General features: G+C 41.8%; 1 protein-coding gene across 1 annotated transcript; it reads right to left on the bottom strand.

The window, feature by feature from the left end:
• Positions 1–73: 73 nt before the first annotated feature.
• On the bottom strand, positions 74–20,685 carry pard6b (par-6 partitioning defective 6 homolog beta (C. elegans)). Its single transcript, XM_088289541.1, has 3 exons — positions 20,353–20,685; positions 16,705–16,927; positions 74–4,870 (listed from the first exon to the last, which is right to left on the bottom strand). The coding sequence occupies exons 1-3, from the start codon at positions 20,413–20,415 to the stop codon at positions 3,960–3,962; spliced, it is 1,197 nt and encodes a 398-aa protein (XP_088145667.1). The 5' UTR covers positions 20,416–20,685; the 3' UTR covers positions 74–3,959.
• Positions 20,686–22,251: the final 1,566 nt, after the last annotated feature.

Below are 22,251 nucleotides of genomic sequence, written 5' to 3' on the forward strand. Positions count from 1 at the left end.
ACCACCACGACTGATGAAAAGTTAAGGTTAGTAACTCACCAAAATGAATGCAAAAAGGCAAACAGCCAAGAGGTACTACATATTGCTCTTTTATTATTTTTAGCCAGCTCCTCAAATCAATAATTACAGGCGTACATCTATTTATTCGTACAGCTCCAGTAGAGTCTTAAAATGTAGTCACTATGTGATAAAAATGTACATCATTTAAAGCATTGATATGAAAATACTGACAATCTTAATTACAAATCTATATATACCATAGCATTTATCTGGCAAGCAAACGCCATAGCTCAATCACTTCTTAAAAAAAAAAGAGAGTGAGAAAAGACTCAAATATCAAAATGTTCTGCTTTAAAATAAGAATTCACAGTATGAAAAAAATAGTGTCTTAAAAAATGAAATAAAAGTTGTTTAAGCCAGAACAACAGTCAGCTACTGAAAAAAATCATCTCCAGTGGTCAAAATACATCTACATGAGATATTATCAAAGAAAAATAATCAAGAACACAAAAAATGTATTGGTTATAAAAAAAAACTGAAGTCATAGAAAGTGTACAAAGAATGAAAATACTCCAGAAATAGACACGATGAGAGAATAAATAACAGTGTCTCTGCGGTTACAATCCCAGTGTCCTGTGGTGCAGTTAAATACAATAATTTAAAATTGATTTTGTTTTGCTTTGTTACTGCTGGAATGACAGATGGCATCACCGGTAGCCAGTGCCACACAAGGCCAAACGTTAAAAGTGTTTCCAGTCTAACATAATCACAGTCTTAACAGCCTCATGAGACTGCAATGATAAGCATTCTGTAAAAGTGAAACTTGAGTGGACATGTGTAAGCAGGACAAATATTTATTTTGCGCTTTTTCTCATTGGGGTTGCAGGTGAGCATGTAGGACATTCTCCAATCCAGCCCGATTGGTCCAAAAATTACAATAACCAAATATTGTGTCTTCGTTCGTCTATCCACGCCAACGACATATAGTGACATGCAGCATATGAAATGTTCTTCCAAAAGATTGCTGATCATAAAGAAGCTGTTATCCATTTTTTTGGTCAATTTTGTTTGGTGGTGTACCTTGAGATGTGCAGACGTAAAATATGTGCCTTGGCTCAATCAAGGTTGGGAAACCACGATTAAGATTCTTCAATCAACCTACAATGCAATTTTTTTTTTAATTTGGGGGGGAATGAGCGAGGAAGCCAAAGAAAACCCACAGGAGCACGAGGAAAACATGCAAACTCCACACTCCCGAGTACAGATTTGAACCCAGAAAAACAGTCAACCATGCTGCCGCAGGAAAAAAAACAAAATCAGGACAAAAATTTTACATGTGTAGGCTGTCAAATTGCACACATAATCACATCAGTGGTCAACACATTTTTATTTTTTTTAATCAGAGATGCAAGTAGACTAATGTAGATTTTTTTTATACTGATTACGAACCTTTTTTTTTAAGCCCATTAGGTTTTTATAACATAACAATCATAATACATAATAAAGTAATGCATTTAATAATAGTTCAGAATTTGGGTCTGGTTCAGCAAAAGGTGGAATTTGTTTTCAGAAATGCCATAGATATGAATGACAATGCATGGTAAAATCTTTATTGCGCAAATTTTTATAGGTCAAACTTAAAAACAAAAAAATTACAATATCTCAAAGAACTGATACGCTAGGAAAAAGGTAGGAATTTTTCACATTAGTCTCATAAAAACATTTCGCAACACCATCTCTGATTAAAATTTTCTGTTGACCAGTGCATGTGCAAGACATCGTAAAACCATTTTGCCTCTTAAATATGACAATTTATATTTGACTTTGTCAGCTGTGGTCAAAACAGCCTAAAAAAGACAAACAGTGTTGTGTGTTACAGTGTTGCTATCAAATGTTTCAATCGGGTCCAAATACCCATTATGGAATGCTGTGTCAACTGTAGCGTTGCTAGAAAATGACCCAACACATTTACTGTACAAAGAATCAAGGTCCAGGAACTGTCGGGTAGAATCACATTTTTTTTTTTGCAGACATGCAACAGAGGGCCTGGCCTTTGTTGTCATGGAATGTGCAGCAACAAGAGCAAAAATTATCCCAAATATAGCGAACCGTTATGATTTCATATGGTTCCGGAATGTTCAGAAAGAGGAGGTAACATGGGGATCCAATTATACTGATCGTAAAATGATAACAATAAGGCAACAGAATAAACATATCTTTTGAACATAAAGGGGACACAGGTGTACCAATGATGGCAAAGAGTTAAATACAAAAAGACCACTCTAGTTTTGCACTTGTATGATAGTTATTTTAACGAATTACCTTAAACATGATCTGTCACCAAAGCAGCATTTGCAACGTTAAAGGGGAATTATTATGGAAGACTGACTTTAATTGCCCGAAGAAAACTAGTCATATGTCTGGCGATATCATGTGGCACGTCGCTACACTCATTGACAATTGAACTGAAAAATCCATCTTTAAATATCGATCCTTTGGGCTTTGGATGAAAACATCCCACAGAAACATTCAATTCATCCATCCATCCATTATCTGAGCCGCTTCTCAATTCATTTAATTAAATGCATAATACCACTACTTAAGGTTCCAGTTTACAGTATACAATTACCGGGCTAATTATTGGAGATTTTTTTTTAGGCCAATGGCTGACTTGAATTATAGTAAATCACCTCTTGATCCATCAATCATTAACATGGCTAAAAAATAACAAATCACAGGCTAAAAGGCCCAGACTTGTTTTGTCCTTGAATAAAAACATTATCATCATTGTTATTATTATTATTATTCACAAGGCAGCCTTGGTCAGTGACTTTGCTGAAATATTCTTTTCAACGATTGTCGTGCTAAAAATGTTTTTAAAAGTCTTGTGTCCAGAGACGTGTTGCTGGGGAAACGCTCATCTAAACAAAAGACACAAGGGAACGCCAGGGCTCACTTCTGCCCTCTAGAGGAAGCTTGAGAAAAAAAATAAGTGCTTCGGCTTTGCAGGAGGTGCAGTACCTGGATTTAGAGGGAGATTTTGATATGGAGTGACACCTTTAGTCTTTAAGTGTGTGTGTGTGTGTGTGTGTGTTGGTCCTACAATGGCACACGCATGGGCACTACAATCTGAGGTGTGGTGTTTTACTTGTAAATGTTAGGACGTACAAACATTTAAATAGGCTTTGTGTCCAGATTCAATATTTACATGTCATTGTGCTTCTCCGTCAAAGTCATTGGTGTCAATGGCTGGTCCGTGACTCCCTCTCAAAAGTGTCGCTCAGTACGTTTACTTGCAGTTGGTTCCAGCTTCCGCTACAGCTGTGAAATGGACTATTTGCGTGTTCCGCGTACCGGTTGTGACTTCAAGCAATTTATTGGCCACTGCCATGGGTGGCGCTACGCCTCCAGTACACCTCTTAGTAGTGGTCTTTTTCTGGTTGATGTAATATGTCACAAAATAAATCAACAAGCGGGCTGGTGAATAGTGATTTGGACAGTGTTCCAACTCTGTATGTTTGGTACATGCTGTACACTTGAATTGAATTACAAATGACATGTTTGTCATCTGTTTTGGTAAGATGCAGGAAAGACCGATGATCTTCCTGGTTGGCCAGCTACATGTCTGCCTCCCAGTCAAAGCATTTGCACATCGACTTACGTGTAGCCTGGTCTGATTTGCTCGTTTACAAGCTGCAATTACAGTAATCCCCATATATTGGTGGTTTACTCCTCCCAAACCCTCCTATATATTTCGTGCTCTTTCCGAAATACCACGAAATGCTGACAAAGCCTTGTCTAAATCGGAATTGGTGTCAAGGAAGTCTGTTGAAGTGAGTTTTTCATTTCTTCAGCTGGACTAATGTGTTTCTATTTCAACCAGACTAAAAAAAGTATTTTACTAAAATTGTGTAAACGTACTGAGTGTGTGTCTCAAGTGTAGTGTGTGCATGGCGGTTCTACAGTGTTATTACAGTCCCATCCTCTTCGAGACTCCGTCTCCTCGTGGCTCTGTCAGGCGACGGCGTGGATGACCCGGCCTTGCTCAGTGAACCGCTGCTCCCACGGGCCAGCACGGCACCGTTGACCGTGAAGGGCGGCGGAGAGGCGGACGTTCGCAGGTTGAGGTGCGGCTCGTAGCGAGGCAGCGGGGGCATGCTGTAATTGGACGGCGTGCGGCTGACGGGCTTTGCGTCGCCCCCCGCCTCGATTACGAGGTCCTCGTCGTCCTCGTCGCTCTCGAGCTCGCCTACGGGGAAATTCTGGATGATGTGCGAGGGGGCTGAGGACATAGAGGCGAGCCCGGCCGACGAAGAGTAGCCATAGTAGCTGGCACCGCTGTCCGAGGACCGCCCCGAGCTGCCGGACGCTGCGCCCCCGCCACGGACGACATTGTTCCGCTGGTTGGCCGGCTTCACGGTGATGATGAGGTTGTGACTGTTAGCGATCATCATATCCGTCACTTGGTCCAGAGACTTGCCAGCCACCTCGATGCCGTTCACCTCCAGAACCTCATCATTAACTGCCAGAAGACCGGTGCTTTCCGCCAGGCCGCCGGGAACCATCCGGGAGATAAAAATGGCGGGGACCTTCTCCAACCCCTGCGGCGTGACTCGCACGCTGGAGCCGTCACGGATATAGAAGCCCAGAGGCTTTTCCTGGCCGTGCTTGTACAGGCGCACACGTCTGTGCGTCTCAGGCAGGATGTCCACATCAATGATGGACGAGACGGGACGGAAGTCCCTCGGGAGGCTGATGATAACCGGCGGCTTTTTCCTGTTAGCGTCGGGTCGGAGAAGAACTGCCGAAAGAACTGTGTTTTTCTTTCTTGTCAGCGAATCGGTACCAAAGGTTGTATAATCTGCTTCCTCTGCATAATAAACAACAAAAGGGTGGGACAGAGAACAAACAATTGTTATTGAACGCTAGTGTATGTTGCATTACATGATGATCCATCTAGCCATTTTCTTTCTTGTCATCATAAAGCGAGCTGGCCGCAGCCTGGCCTGGTTGCTAGCCACTTCAAGAAGACCACAATTCAACCAATCATTATCACATACCCACCCAGTGACAACTAGCAGTCTTGAATGAACGTAACAAGCATCATTTTGGAATAGGGGAGGAAGTTTAAGAAAGAAAGAAATTGACCTTGCTGATCCAATAATTTTAGATGGAATTGTAGTATTGCCCCGTCATATAATTTCAAGAGAATGAATAATGAACCCTGACATTCTCCAACCGGCCAAAGTGCTGTCCTTCGTCATCACTCTCAGACATTCTTAGAGCCCTCATTGACTAGCTTGTTTTGGGACTGGCACAATATAATTAATATTCAACAATTTGGAAACTGATCGCTCTGGCGTCCATGTCAATGAGGATACGTATATAGTAGGTGTGAATAGTAAATGTTAATTGTTATCTACTTCTCTATGTTTCCTGTGATTGATTGGCAATCAGGCCAGGATGTTATTCAACTTTTATCCGCAGTTCCTCCGTGTCCCTAAACCAGGTATGGGCTAGAGTGAATTGAATGTGACAATCATCAATAAGCTTCAACGAAATTCAGTCAGCAGCTGTCGGTAGTCCAAAGTACAACTTGGATATTTTTACAAGTGTCCCGGCGTACACAACAGTCTTTTTGTTGTCATCGATGAGCTTTTCTAGACTTTAACCCGGCATGGCGACGTATGAAAAGCAGAGCAGGTGAAAGGGTAGGAAAAGGGAGGAAGTTTGCTCTCTACTAGTTAACTAGAAAAACCACAGCTAAATATTAACAGCTGTTTAAGTTACGCTCTTTCCTGTCAACGCCCAACCGGTGCACATGTGCAGGTCTTGGATGATGAATTCATTCAGGTGGCATTCTCAGGTCGGGCTTTAATTGAGCATCTCCATTCATTTGTTTGCTACAACTCAATGCAAATCACCTGCAGCATAAAGAGGCGTGATGCAAAAAAAAAAAAAAAAAAAAAAAAGGTTTTAAAAACCGTGGTTCAGTCATGCACATGCAGCATTTCTGATCTCACTATTAAACAACTTCCTTTTCATGTCGCACATGTCTCTGTGTGAGCTACATAAAAGGCCATTTGACCATCACAGAATGAATTGTGGTTGACTTTCAAGGTAGCGCTGTATATTTATAATACAGCTCATTAAAACAGATGTTAAGTATTCAGTCAAATTACCTCCAGAGCTCCTCAGCAACCTCATTCCTATTCTTCATTTGTACAAATTATGCTTTTAATGCCTGCATGCTATTTTTAAACCAAGTTCTATCTATAAATCAATTTGGCCCATTTTCCTTGTTTTAGATTTTTTGAAAGTCTAAAAAAAGAACCACCTTCAAGTACATTCTTTAAATAGTATCTTCTTTACCATACACACCGTTTTGACAGCAAAGCTGCGCCATTATCGTGCTCTGTAGAATTGAAGGACTGAAGGGTTCCTCAGTCACTTGATTCAATGTTGATGTCACGATAAGCATATAACAGTTATAGGGGTTTATTAAATTATTGTTTTCGGGTGGGAGATTTCCACTAAGTGACGGCATCTGTTAGCAGCTATTTTATTTTGAAGGACGCTCCGAGTCTTCCAACCAAATTTGGCAACTTACTTGCCAATCACTGATGACAACCAGCTACTATCATTGGGTGTTTTATTCCAGCAAAGAAATTAGAAAAAGTGTCCGCTTGTTGTTGTTGTTGCAAAGCACTTCACATAGCAAACAAGCTACAAAAGTATCTGTGGTCTGGTTTGTGTGAGATGAGGCAAGTGTTGAGTTTCGAGGGTCCATTGAATAGCTGACCTCAGACCAACGTTCCAAAATGTTGCTATTTATCTTCTACAAGACCATAACTACAAAGGGCTTTTTGTAATACTAATTAAGGCGTTTGGTTATGGGTCTTGAACCAATCATTGAGAAGCTTCTCGTCACCTGAAGGTGCAGAACCCGAGTACCAGTGGCCACCCAACACGAATTCAGCGGGACGCTCATCATGGTTGTGCACAGGTCAGGTATTCCAACTATGCAGTGGCAGCAAGGACTCCCCCACACAATTGAATGGAGTCAGCGATGAGCAACGGAAGTTGAAGTGCTGGGGGAGAAAATGGTGAGGTGCCACCGGCACAAACGATCACGTGTGCACGTAGTCAAGCTTGGTCATTGCACTCTGCTCTGAATTAAAAGGACGTGCCTTTCCAACACAAAAGGGACATCAAGAAGCAAATTTGCCGGAGGAAAGGAAGACACTCTGGTCTACTCTCACGCTCTGCATGCTTCATGCCTCAACGACGGCTTACGTAAAAGATGATTTTCAAGGATGTGAACGCAGTTAAAGCACGAGACATTCAGTTACTGATGGCTTAGCAAGTGATAGACTTTGTGATGTTATTGATGCATCCGTTTTGTAAACAGATTGACATCCCATACTTAAGGAAATAAGATAAAAGCAACACTGTAAATCATGTTGACTTCTTCCGTGCAATCAACATCACTTGTTTTAAAAGATACTTTTAGTTTCAATGCAATTAACTGAATGGTTCATGAAACACAAAAGCAGGTGGAGTCGCCCAAACATGCGGCCGAGTGTTTTCAGTGTGTTCGATCCACCACTGTACCCTCGTGACCAGCAGCACCCCAACTTGTCAGTACTGAAAAGCATGGTGGTTTGTGTTGGCTATTCGGGAGTCCTTCACAATGAAAGTGTATTACATAAGCATGTGGACTGGACTGAATTAAACTTGTGCTTTTGACCCTAGAGTTATAAAATATTAAAGTTGTTAAATCAGAAAGAGGAATTAACATGACAAAGTGGTAACAGCTACATTCTTTTGCACAGATATTTTCAGGTGAGTTCGGCCACAGCGTGGGGTTTTGTATGCCGGATGCCGATAACAAGCTACGTAAATAGCGTGACATCGTAGATGATATTTTGCATTCCATGCAAAAGCTGTGATCCACTATAATATGCAGAAAGGTCAATGACATCACTGATCTGACATTACAGCCAACAAAGTGTACGTCACTCCGGGGACGTTCTGTTCTGCTACCATTTATGTATGTATGGTTTGAGTCCAAAAGGTATGGTATTATATTTTATTATTATACTATGCGGTACCTTGTGAAAACCTCAGAAAGCCTTTTTGCAGGTTGGCAGAAGTTCTGCCTCCACATCCATGACCATCAAATCTTTTGCGTTAGATTTGGAATTGATGTGGGGGGAAAAAAGTTTGAAAAATATTTCATTTTCATTCATAAAATATAAGCATATCTGCAATATGGTATTAATAAAAAACTTCCTGTACTAGCGTTAACGGGACCATAGGCACGGGCGTGGCATATCAACCTACTGTTCATATTGATATTGATATTATAGTAATGCCGGTGAAGTCACTCAATTCCTAGAATGTACTGGCTCAATGCATTGAATTATTTAAGTTAAACCATGTCATGTGAAATGTACCGTGTGTGTGTCTGTGCTACCAGTCGTTCGTTGAATGGGTGCCATATTTAACATTTATGGATGATTTATAATTTATTTTTTTAAACAAAGGGTGACTTTAGGTTGCGTGTAAAATAGTGATATCTCGGCAGTCATTTGTGTGTGCAAAAGTAGTCCAACGTATCCAAACATGACTCATGGCAAGCCTCTGAGTAAGAAAAACACATACACACAAAGACAAGAAGTTGAAGGTTGTGGTGTTCTGGAAACAGTCGGGTTTGTTGATGACAAGCCCGAACGCTCACTACAGTCTGTGCCGAGGTGTTCCTGACACAGAGTGTTACAACGCTTGTGTGTGCGCGCGTGCGCCTGTGCGTGTCTGCCAGTTTGAGCTTGTGCAGATGAGAAAAAGCAGGGCGAGTGCAAAACACAAGACGTGAGAGACGCGAAGGCACGAACATAACAAATGCTGACCGAGGATGGGAATGAAGTGTGCAGAGGTGATAAACGTTGAAAAGGAGCACATTCCCATGGGTTTGCTATTCCTGGTGCGGGCGAGCATACCTCGTCCTGCAGCCCAGATAAAAGGCACCTTAAATTCTGCCGATAAGGCAGGAGGCAAAAGTAGGATGGGGTTCAGAATGAAAAAACACAAAGAGTGATTATGACTTATGTGAGGGGCAAAACCAGGCAGAACCTTTATGCGCCAAGTTGCTGACAGTTTGATGAATTTTCTATGAAATACTTAATTCAAGAGACTGTGGTGCGGATCATTAGGCTGCTTCTTATATAGCCCCACTCATGAATTCACAATCACACCCATCACTCTAAAGTGGTTACATAATTAGAACTTCTACAGGGTGTGAGCTCCCCGTTCACCACATCGCTATTGATGAGTTGAAATGGGGAGTGGTGTGGTAAATATTTCCCACATTCACCACTCCGGCAAAGGGCCAATTCATCCGTCAAACGAAGTACAAATGTTCGTATGCAAATAATCCCACTATTTTCTTCGCAACCAGTTTCACATATGATTAGTTACGGTATTAACAACATTACTTGTCAAATAAATTTTTATTTAAAAAACAAACAAACAAAAAAAAACACCTGTTGTTGCAATGATGTAATGTTTCCATATGCCCCCGGCAAGCTAACCACATTTGCTGGGGCCTTGAATAGACACATAAACTTGGCCCAAATGTACATCATCGTAATTGTGCTTCACCTTTACCATGTCTCTCTGCCTACTACTGCTTCTCCCCGTCCTCCTTCTCTGCTCTCCTCACCGTCTTTGCAGTGCTGGAGCGTGGCAGGAGTTGTGGCCGGACTCAGAGGCGGAGACTCACCCCCTCACCTGAGTCACATCAGCTTGAGTAGATGGCACCATATTTAGTCAGCTTCTCCCCTTGTTCTGTGCCGAAGGATTTCTTGACTACTGACTCGCCAACGTTGCTACCTTCTCCTCCCGCCATGCGTTGCAGCTTCAAGTGTGGCCAGGTTGTCGACTTAAACTTTGTAGTTACTATTATTTCCCTAAATACGGTGATTTTCACGCGCTTTTGAATTGTTTTCTCTCCGAGCGGAGTAATTTTGCGTTGCTTCTTTGGACAAAATTTTATTTTTTCATTTTCTGTGGCTCATGCTCTCTGCTTTCTGGCCTTTTGGTTTCCCTCACGGCACATAATGGTAATCCCACAATTCACTCAGACCGATGTCGAAATATTGCTTTTTTTTTTTTTTAAATAAATAGTATGCACGACAGTAACATACTGCCAACTCGGCAAAAAGGCCAACTTCAAACTAAACCTTGCTTTCCCAAATAATCTATGAATATCAATGCCGTCACAAACTCTTGCTATCGACTTCAACAACGCTAGAATGTCCTGAAATAACGTTCAATCGCCAATTAAGGACGCTGAATTTGTCAACCTTTTTGATGAATTTTGGAGTCAAGCTGCCTCTGAATTGAAAATGTTCATTTTAACAGAACATTTCTTGCCTTTCACTTCCTTTTTGCATGTTGGCTTGTTTACCAGATTCGACCCACCTCATCCAGTTTTTCCTCTTGCCTTCATCTATTCTTCATCAACTCTAAGCGGAGAAATTCTGACAGGCCCAATAAAGTAGAGCCCCCTCGCCTCCGTCCTTCTGTCAAAGCCACACTCCCTCATCGTCCTGCAACTGCAGCCAGGTTTTAGGGGGTAAAACGTTTGGTCTGTGCTTTCTTTCTCAACAACTCACCCGCTCTGTCTTAGTCAGTAAGTACCCCTTTGGCTGCACAGCCAGGCCCTCGAGCGAGGGTCCAGTCTGACCTGCTGTCCTGTCTAATCTAGCCAACCGAGCTGATCTGAGACTGGCCACATTCCACCCAAAACGCACCCCCCACTTCTTCACTCCCACCCTGCCCAGCTTGGGCCTCACTCTACATTCCTCCCTCACTAATACCATTCCGGCCTATCCTCCCCTCGCTCTCTCTGGTTGAATTTTAATCACATTTAGATTGCACTTGCTCTCCTTTCCCCACTATAATTACTTGCCTTGCCTAAACAATGCCTCATACATCAACACCCTCTTTAATAATGTTGACCCTCCTTTACTTTCTATCCTCTTGTCCATCCCTCCTATTAGGCCCTAACATGTGTTACTCCTCCACACATTCTTGCCTGGGGTGCTGTTCCCTTGCTTATTACGTGCAGCATGTCAGGAGCAATTTTGGCACATTTACAACAAAAGTGCAATTCGGTTCACCAAAATACAGTCAGGAGGGATCCACAAAGAGCGTGACAGAGCGTGCCGACAGTGTAAGACACCAATGAATTCAACAAAGTTGAGGAGGGCCATAGTGGAGGACATTTTCCTTCTTGAATATGGCGTATTATAATTACAGCGTGGAATAATAATTGAAATTAAAGTAAATTAAATTGCATATACAGTCAAGCAATACTGAGCGAGTACAGCGAGTAATTGAGACATTCCCAACCCCAAATATTTAGAACGGATTATCTCAATAGATTATATGATAAATATACCACAAACTATGATCCCCAAACATATTAATAGCATTTTAAATGAATCTTACACAAACCTTAAAATTAAATGGATTACAGAGGAGACGATTATTAGGAAAAAAAAGCACCCAAAGAATCCTGGTATGCATGTCACCCCTTTGCAAAACAAGTCGTAAAAACAAGCAATGGTCGTCAAGTAACAAGACCTCAATCGTTTGTTAGCTTAAGCCTTTCAGTAGCCGTTCAGCAGAGTGAAGACCACAAACTTTCCGTAACTTCCTATAAAACCCCGAGCAAAACACAACTCCTCCACGACATAAGAAAATCTTCGAGATTGAGATATATTACTTCAATATACTGTACTTCCTTTACACCAATAACTCCTTCTCGAGTTGCTAGGACCAGGTTTCAGACAGGGTAGAAAGTCATTAATATTTAGCTTTTCAGTGAATAGATGAGGACAGGTTCCACAGAAAAAGAAAAAAAAGACGCAAACATAATAGGTGAATGCATGAATAGTGAACGGATAATAGACGGGGATTCGCTGTACTGCATTACATTGTTATTTCCAGCCCCACTTGAAAACCAAGACAGAAAAAAATGTGATAATAGGTCTATGAACCTTATGATACTTGCTCACACTATTCCTTACATCATGTGTTTTCTATGCAAGGACATTTAGACTTTGTCCAACGAGGAACTTCTCCACTGTACTGTACATGCCTCCTTACTTTGAATGACTCATTGGTTAGTGATTAGCGCGGCAAGCCCAGCTGGGATAAGCAAACATTCCTGTCCCCCCTGATACCTTTCCTGCTACCTTTTTGATGTGCCGTTCAATGACTGAAACTACCTGAACCACCAAACAAACACACGCCCTGTCAGAGAATGAAAAGTGAGCAACCACCACAAGAATCACAGCTTGGAAACTGGAATGGATCATTCTGGACGACGTGCTCAGACCAAGACAATACCTACATTTCTCAGATACAATTTTACTCTTAAATTTTTATGAATTTCCTTTAAAAATAGACTGGTTGTGTAATTAAACCAAGACATTTGCAAACATCTGCTTTGACTTTGGAAAACAAAGACCCAACTAGTAACTGATTTACTTTCAAAAAACTGTAACAGATTATTCAACGGAATAATTGCTAATAAAACTAATCAATAATGGCAGAACTAAATTTGAATTTCAATTCATATTGCCCAGCCTTAAGTACCAAATAATCTCTGGTTGTGAATGCCTATGTGTCACAATTTCAGTATGAATGCACGACGTATAATTAGGAGAATATTTCACACTTAAACCATTTATGTCACGCCTAATTAGGTAATGCTGCTTCTATTTCAGTGTGTCTGACACATACACACTGCTCAAATAGAATATATAAGACAAGAACTAATGTTGGAGGAAGACAGCTTTTGTTGTCAGAGCCAAATGTCGGCAACATGCTTTGTAGCGCCTCCAAACATTGAAAAAACACTTGGGCACTTTAAATCCATCCGTAAACGTGTCTCTCTCTCTCCTGCTGTCATGACAACAGGTACACAGTGGGCAACTCACGGCTGGTACAATAGTCACTGAGTCATTGTTCACGCGTGTAAGGCTTGGCTGGGAGAGTTAGCGGTGTTGGCAGAGAGATATCAGGGAGAGCTGAAACCATTTTTGGGGGATATAATACGCTCCTACTTGCTGGATGACACTCATCAAAACAAGTAGGCCAGATCACAATCCACAACAAAACAAAAAACTATGGAAGCACTGTTGAAGCAGCAGCGGACACATACACACGCACACATTTGTTCGTCCATCCGTCCAAACATCTGCACACCAGCAGAAGAGCGAAACCCCAGGAGTTGAGGCAGAAAATCTCTAAATTTAGCCGTCGAGGCACAATTCCAAAATAACCTACGGTGCCAAGACTCTATGCTAGCTCACACGCAATAAGAAAATGCACGTAATGTTTTACTGCAGGAGTCCATAAGAATGGCAAAATGGGCCTACAGTGGAGGCTTGTCAAAGGTCCACTCTTGCGCAATAATAGCCTTTTACACTCCATGCAACCACCCTGTACGTAATCACCCACAGGGGTTCAAAGTCTAAGTAGTGTTTAAAACCTGCTTAGGAACTTAAAACTAAAACGCTGATATGTTGCAGCAATTCGACAAAACTTTCTTTAGTTGCCTAATGTTGTCAAAGGATAAGATCATTTACAAACAAAACATTGTCCATGTTATGTCGCATTTACTATTAAAAGAATGTAGATAGTAAACAAGTAATACAAACCTGTTTTATATCACCATGTTTTTATCTAGAATCTAGAAATTTGTTGCAAAAGCTGTCCTTCAAAGACATTTTGTACTTCAGGAATGGCCAACCGTAAGATTGCTCATGGTGGGCGTCGGGGTTTAGTGTCTTATTTCATAAAATGCTACAACAACAAACGTGAATCCACTGCGTAGTAGATTGATGCACCTTATCTAGCAGTGTCAACACCATAACTAGTGTCCCAACAACGATTTAATATGGTCATTATTGGAACTCGTAAACATGCAACAGACATCACGGAACAAATACGAATGCGTTAATGATACGAGCAGCACAAAAACTTGGGATTTGTGCTTTTAAAAGGCAAGGCCTGTTGGGGTGGTGAGTGACTTCGGCAAAGCCGCGTGAGTGTCTGAGCGTGAGCTGTGGCTGACAGCGCCTGCTGTGTGTGAGTATGCTCGTTGTGTTGAACGGTTCTCCGTGTATTCAATAAAAGGCTGAGAAGTGCATCCGTGACTGTGGTTCTCCTTTCCCACATACACAAACTGAAGTGACCTCACACACGAGCAAACAAAAATGTACACTGGCATTACTGTCATTTTAAATTTGACAACATGATTTGGAACGTAAGCATGGGGAGAACAAGCAACCTCCACACAGGAGGGCCTGAGGCAAGATTCATCCCTGGGATCTCTCGACTGTGAGGCGGATGTAAAAACCACTAGGCCACCATTCTGCCACACGTGTCACTTTTATTTTCATTATTGTAAAATCCAAACAATTTGAAGGTTAAAGAGCACCCTGGGATGGAATGGATTGGATTGTGTTTGGACATGTACAACAAATGTTACTGAGCTGACTTAAATGTCACTAGCCTAGCACAGATCCACATAAATGTCTCCACAGCCTACGTGGATAGTGACGAGCAACTAATTAACACGGCATCCAAAGAGCTTCTTTACCATTAACCAACTGCTCTCAGTTATTAGAAATGAGCGCTAGGGTTTTTCTCTCTCTATTGTCCAGATTCAGAAAGGCAGGGCTTGTGATGGATATAACAACTGCATGCCTGCCATATTGTGTGTGTGTGCGTGCGTGTGTGTGTGAGACGTGAGCGCAAGTCTGAGCTACAGCAGCAGGGGCCCAGCGTGGTGCTCATGTCTGGAGCGTGTAATTGAAACACGGTCCCATGCAGCGCAGCACACTGACCCCAACTAATCTCCTTCATGACAAAGTGGCTTAGCTTCTATAGGGTCATATGGCAGAGTGGCGCAGCTTAAACAACGACATGCGGACAACCTAACAAAACTGCATTGAACAGGTCACAATGAGTGACTCATCCATCCACTATCAATAATGTTTGTCCTCATTGTTGTGAGCCAGAGTATACCCTGGACTGATCATCAGCCAATCACATTTGGGCAATAAATACTACTAGTTCTACGTTTACTACTAACACTTCCACTACTCATTGAGAGAGCTGAGCAACATAGAGAGCTAATTACCCTTTCCACTACACAACCACAAGGGTTGTCACAGTCACAGGTTTTGGGAGGAACAGAATACATGTGCGGGCGTAACTGGCCAGTCGGGTTTCACACGGGTTGTGATACCTCAGAGTCAGAACGTTTATTACTGTAATTATAGTAATAATTAGGGAGGCTCAATTCTGAAAAAAAAAAATCACAATTATTTTAGTAATAATTGAAATCACAATTAATCAAACATTTTTTATTTTTTGGTACAAAAAAATATAAATGGAAACAATATTCAGATGTATTTGATATAATAAACTTTTTTTTTTTTTTTAAATGAGGCAATTGTATAAATTCGAATATGGTTTCCTTGTATAAAGAAACAGTGCTTTGGAGTATAAATAAATTGCACATAAATTGCTATAGACTGTTGCAACATTGAAATAAACAATTTCAATAGAATGCCCAAATTTTGAACTCGATTATACACAAGATAGTATTAGACAATGTAAATTCAGTACTAGTTCAACAATGTTATATTTTTATATGTTTTTGCAATTTTGTAATTGTTGAGTGTAAATCAAATTTCGATTAATTGCACAGCCCTAATAATAATCACTTTTATATATCTACAGTATATATCTATTTATATGTGTGTCTGTGTGTGTGTGAGAGCGTGCGGGTGTGTGAGTGTGTGCGTGGGTGTGCGTGGCCGTGCGTGCGTGTGCGGACACAAAGCAATGTATCCCATATTCCCCCACAGTGGGCAGGGGTTGGCATTTCTTAACTCTATTTAATAATTGCATATTATTAAAAGTAGTTTCCCCCCCACATATAAATCATTTCCTTTTGTCTTAATCCTATTCAGGGGTCACCAAAGTGAATTATCCCCTTTCCCTCTCCCTTCCCCCTCCTCTACACAACAGTAAATTGGGACGGCGGTGTTGTGGTTGCACATAATTTACATTTCACATTATCAGTATGGCAGCCGGTACGGCTGCATAATTTAAGGCAAGAGCATTAAGCACACATACTGCAGTAGGTTCTGCTGTTTTGGTTAGTGACATATAGAAATAGAATTCTGCTGGGCTCAGTCTGGAAGCATGAACACTAGCATCCTAAGACTACAGATTGCCATTGTACATGGGCACAAGACATAGTGATGGTGTCTTTCGAGTGGAAGGAACAATTTGGGTAAACAGTCATCATTTGTTTGGCACAGTTGTTGGACCTTCCTGACATAACCCGCCCAAGGCTACAATTTGTGCGAATATGATGTGATTGCCTGCATTCCCTTGCACGTTCGGTCAACAGTGCGGCGTCAAATGAGCAACAAAGGCACATTTTGTTTCATGAAAAAATAACGTTTTCCTTCTCAATAGCCAAGCCCGTATTTCTAAAGTGTTCAATTGCAAGCTACAGCTCAAGCCTGAAGTCTGCATTTCAACAGGAAATTGGATCCAGGATGAACAGGTGGAACTTGTTCCCTAGTTTTCTTGCATTCTTCTTACCTTTCCGCTGCAGGAAGAGTCTGAGGAGGGGGCTCGCGGTGGAGATGGCCTTGTGGTAGTTGTCGTCATTGTTGATGGGCAACAAGTCGCCGTGCACGTCGGCGTAGCCAACCAGCAAGTCCACGTTGGGAATGCGATGCACGTGTTGCAGGAGGCCGTAGAACTCATCAAAGCGGCCAGGCTTCGAGCGATCTAGAGAAAACCGGCGAAACTCTGCACCAAACTGTGATGGGACAGAAAAGGGGGACACAATGAACACATGAACTCTAAAATTTGACTACAGTCAAGCCTGGCGTACTCGCAGTTGGACATCCACAGCTTCGCAGATTATTTTTCCCGTTTTTCTGTTTATTAAATACTTGGTGTAGACTGAAAATGACATCACATTTGCTCAGGGCTCAGGTAACAACCAATCATGACTTACCTGTTTTCTGAGTGTGGCTAAAGTTCAAAAGATGTGCTGTGTCATTACCTGAGCAATAAGCAATTGTGATATCATTTTCAGTCAACAGCAAGTGCCAAAATCGCCACACCCGGAGATAGATAAAAATAAGGGGATTTCTCTGCTCACTTTACATTCCACAAACATAATATTAATCAGAATTCTGTGTTTATACTACTGGGAATGCATCCAATATATTAAAAAGATTTTCTTTTACTTGATGTCCCCTTTAGGAAAATATCCCTTTTGTGTTGAACTTGCTATTAAGTTGTTTTTTTTTTTGGTTGTATAACATCTAACTGAATATTTCATTAACTGAAATTTTCTAGGCTTTATGGATGTCTTGTGTGAAGCGATTCCTTACAGAAAGATTTAACCTGATGGCAGTGTTGTACCTGAAAAACATCAATGAACGAAAGTTCTGAACTCCGAACGTAAACTGAACTGAACTCACGGCAAAACAGTCTTCATTTGTAGGGGGATAAACACTGTATTTGGCAAGCCCCAACAAACCCTCCCACATCTCCATACAATTATCAAAATGTATAGCGTTAGCAGCATGGAGGGCCCGTGGTGGTTACTTCACTCGGACGTCTGTCCACTAGCAACGAATAGTAAGGTAAGTTACTTGTGAGTTAGTATAGGACCGTAACAGTTCTTAATTCCTTGTTTTAAAAAAAAAAATTGTACTGCTACATTCGGCCAGCATCAGTAAACCTTGGGTGGCCCAACACATTCATGTAATTGGTCCCTTTCTCACAGTGCTATCTTCTGTAAGCGGCAAAGGTTAATGCTGGAAAAAAAAAAAACGTTGGGATTTATAGTTCGAACTTTACAGTTTACAGTACACAAAATACTATACACATCACGATAGAGCAGACTAGTCATCCCTGGTAGGCGGCGGCAGGGTCATTTTTAAAGCCCATCTAACCCGCCTACATGGTCCATATGACACAGCACGTGATGAATTATTAATTTCAATTAGCGACCATGAGGCTAAAGGAAAGTGACTGTAAGTTTTAGATTTCTTAAGCCATTTTTTTGATTTCCTGATAAAGAGAATTCGTTTACATGGTGTTCAAGTTTCCATCAATGAGATAATGTTGTGTGGTACGCCTCTGACATTGCACAAAATTTAGTGGATTCAAACAAACTGCTGTCAAGCAAGAAGTCACATGAAACCTTGATCTATTGCACGCCTTTTTGTGTATGTGTTTTTTTTTATTATTGGGGGGGGCACCTAAAGAAAGTGCAGCCTCAACAAGGGGTGCTAAGCGAAGAACATCCACCAAAAGTTGAGGGAAGTAAGCAGACTCAGATCCAAAGCAGTACAATTCCAGCGTCCCCACCCGTTATCAAATAACCATCGTGTTTGACCTCGGTCACAAAGATAGCAAGTTAGTTAGACAATTAGCTACAACAACTCCTTTGAGCAGCACTAGTCCACAAAATATTGTAAAACAAAACAATTCATTAACTGGATAACCATTTCCCCCATGGTCAAATTGACATCCCAAATTGTTTTACGACGCTGAGAAGAGAACAGCTTCTTTCCTTTCAAACCGGCAAAACTATTCACTTTTGTGTGTATGGCGGGAGGGGCATAATTCATGTCAAAGATATTGTTGTGATCTAATTTTCTTGGAATAATTATGTAATAGTGTAAAGAAAAAAAACGGGGGAGGGGGCACTAACCAAATGTTGATCTTGTTCATTTTCCTCAGTTAACACGAGCAACTACAGTGAGCCCCTGGTGCCACCAAGAGCAAAAATCTATGAAAAATGTACATCTTCCACAAAGCATCTAGAATGTACACAATAATAAACAACTGAATTGCAGTAATTCAGTTAGTCAATGCAAACAAACACAAGAGGCTCCTCAACAGTATTGACACTCAAAATTGTCCCAAAGTGTGAGTGTTAGTGCAGATGGCTGTTCGTCTTTGTGTGCCCTGCAATTGGAGGGCAACCAGTTCAGGGTGTACTGCTGCCTGAAGACAGCTGGGATAGGCTCCAGCACCCCCGCAACCCCGTGAGGAGAAGCGGCTTAGATGATCGATGGAAGGTATTTTTCTTATTTAAAAAAAAAAAAAAAAAACTGAAAGAACTGTAGAGTTGCAATCATGACTTTTCACATCATTTCAATAGGGGAAATGTATTTCATTTATAGCTGTACTTTGATTTACAAGATGAACTCGTTTCACGTGTAAGCACATAACTCAATTTATAAATTGATCAAACTGAATACAAAATTTGTCCATTAAAATTGAAATTCCATTAATCCATTCCAGCACCCTAAAACATTTTTGTTGCAAGTATTAAATTAAGAAAATTTGATAATATAATGAAAACAATGAAACGTGTAAGAGTACAGACAAATGTAAAGAAATATACTTTTGTGTGATTTAATCAGGTTACACTCACTCTGTTATATATTCGTGTGTTGATGTGTGCCTTTAAAGGTGTGTATCCGAGTGACTGATGTCACTTGAGTTGGGCTTACCTGGTTCATTCAATTTTAGCGTCTGCTCCTTGTGACTCATCTTATCTATTTGTGAGTTTTATTGTTTGTCATGTTTAATAAAATGGTTGGTCTCTAAAGTATTTCCAAACGCATTGGAACTTTTTTTTTCTAACCACCTACGTTACATAGGTTCATCTGGGCGTTTAAAAAAATCAAATAGCGGCTTCAGCGACAAAAGTTTGCCCACCCTCCTTGGCCAAGGTTGAGGCCGCCTTCCACGGATGGTGCCAGCAACCTGCGGGCCCAAAGACACCTGTGCGCTCCAGGAAAACAACCATCAAGCGAGCTAGTTCCACTAGCATGTCGTCGGCGCCTTAAAAACAACAACCTCGAACTTAAGTCAACGCGCCAAAATGTAAACTCGACTTGGACTCTGAGTCAATACTTGAAGGGAGGAAGATCGAGGAAGCGGTGACAGTTGACATGACTCACCGACGCGAGCACCTTCAAAAACTTATCGCGGCCAGTCCAAACCGCGGTTATTACCACCATTTTATGCTAGCCAGTTAGCAACCACCCCGGGTCAACTTTGTTTCAGCGTACACTTGCTCATTTGTCCTAACAACTTGCCATCAAGCACTTTAGCTGAGCTAAATTAGCCTCGAGTGGACGATATGTCATTGAACCAGCAACGACAACTCAAACAAACTAAACAAGCATTGACACAAACTGTGATAGTCACCTTACTCTTCACCTCCACGGCACTCAGAGAACGGTTGCTCGGCACTCGGTGATTCTTGTTCATGTTTTGCCGCCGACCTCCGCTCGGGACCCAAAGAGCCGAATCCGTCCGATACTCTTCCAATGGAGGGCAATGGGGGGGTGAAAAGCCCGGTCGGCGTCAATGTTTGTGTAGTCCGTCGAAGATTGCGACGACTAGCTACCGTCGAGAAGCCCCGAAGCTCCTTAACTTGTTCGCCGTCATACTGGCTGGCCAACAGCCGGACACCGGTGCGCTGGTAGCGGCTACTGTGTGGTGCGGTAGCCTGCTCTGACTCAGTTCTCTCTCTCCTAGCGATCCGTGGAGTTTCAAAATAAAAGCTCCTTAGTGGCTTGCTTCAAAGTAAGAGCTTTCCCAATATGGTTGCATTGCTGTATAGTGACATCTGGTGGACAAGTTGGCATTCTACGTGTATTTTTAGTTCCCATCAGAGGGACCTGGGGTGCGTTTAGTCATTTGAGGACCCAAGGCAAACCCAGTCACGAGGTCCTCCACATTCGTGTCGTGCAAAGATTTGTAATATTATTAATGTTAATCATCAACAAAAAATTTGAATTTGAGAACATTCACTCATTTCCTGAGCTTGATAAAGTCATCTAGGTCAAGGATGGGATTAACTGGCATCCCTTTGGTTCTGCGTGGCCCCCTTGATTCATTACAACACCCCCTACAAATTCTTTGTCGATCGAAGTCGAGGTTTTCCACCAAAATTTAAAAACTGGAAAAATCAAAAATGTGAATATTAGGGAGAAAAATATGCAAATATGCAAATCCACAGGTATCAAACTGCATATATGTGGGGTTGACTGTATTTTGACGTTGTAATATCACCAATCACCTCTAGATGGCAGATATGTCTTAGTCGCATTTACACTGGGTTTTTCACTGCCCGATACAGAATGCGGAGGCCTAATATTTTTTATGGATTTGGAATAATATGCAGGACAAACGTAGTACCTTAATAATATTAATATTTTGAGTTTATTTTTGTGGTCGGTCCAGTTCCCGCTCTCATTTCACCCAGTCATCAACCTTCACTGCAGAGAGAGGCCTCTTGTCTATTCCTGCAGCCATCATGATCCTCAAATCCAACCCTCGTGATAATCAGTTTCTAAGTGTGCATACGTGTGGGTCATCTGGGGGTCAAAAGAAGTGGCCTCACATGAAGTCCGTACAGAAGGCCTATGAGCGTTATTCGGCAACAGGGGGCGCCACGCTCCCACAACCACTCCTCATCGCTCATCCTCACCCCTTCTCTATCAGCCCCTCCTCTGCCTCACCCCCTCCCTCCTCTCACCTTCCTGTGACTCCCCCGTTCCCCTCCCCCAACGGTCCCTCTCCTCTCCCACTTTCCCTCCCCCATGGAAGGCCTGTTCAGCGCTCCTTCTGCACACAGCACTGCAGAAGAGGCCTCCTCTCCCTCCCCCCCTCTCGCCCGTCTGCCTCTCCTTCTCCTCCTCCTCTCGCTCCTTACAACAGCATAGCAACACGCACTAGCCAGTCAAGGAGACCTCTCTTCCCCTCCATTTTGTCTTCCTCTCCAGGGTGTGGGAGAGCAAAGGATGGGATCAAATAAGAACCTCCACCTCCACTTAAGTCACCTAGGCCTTAGTTCTACTTCATGATTTTACCTCTTGAGACATGACATTGTTGTTTTGGTCCAGTGTTTTGGAAAGCAGCAGCCCTCTTCAAAAATATGCATGAGGAAGTGACCTTAAGTCTGCGCTGCTGTCAGACACAGAAATTTAATTTTATTTTCTAGCTGTCTGGATGTCCTGTGCACATTCTTTTATCTCACAGGTCATTCTTGACACTATAAGATGCGAGTTTGAGGAGATTGTGATTGTCCATGAAAGATGT

The sequence above is a fragment of the Idiotropiscis lumnitzeri genome, chromosome 3, assembly GCF_059441095.1.
Source record: "Idiotropiscis lumnitzeri isolate Australia: NSW breed Sydney's pygmy pipehorse chromosome 3, RoL_Ilum_1.0, whole genome shotgun sequence".
In the NCBI taxonomy this organism is placed as follows: domain Eukaryota; kingdom Metazoa; phylum Chordata; class Actinopteri; order Syngnathiformes; family Syngnathidae; genus Idiotropiscis; species Idiotropiscis lumnitzeri.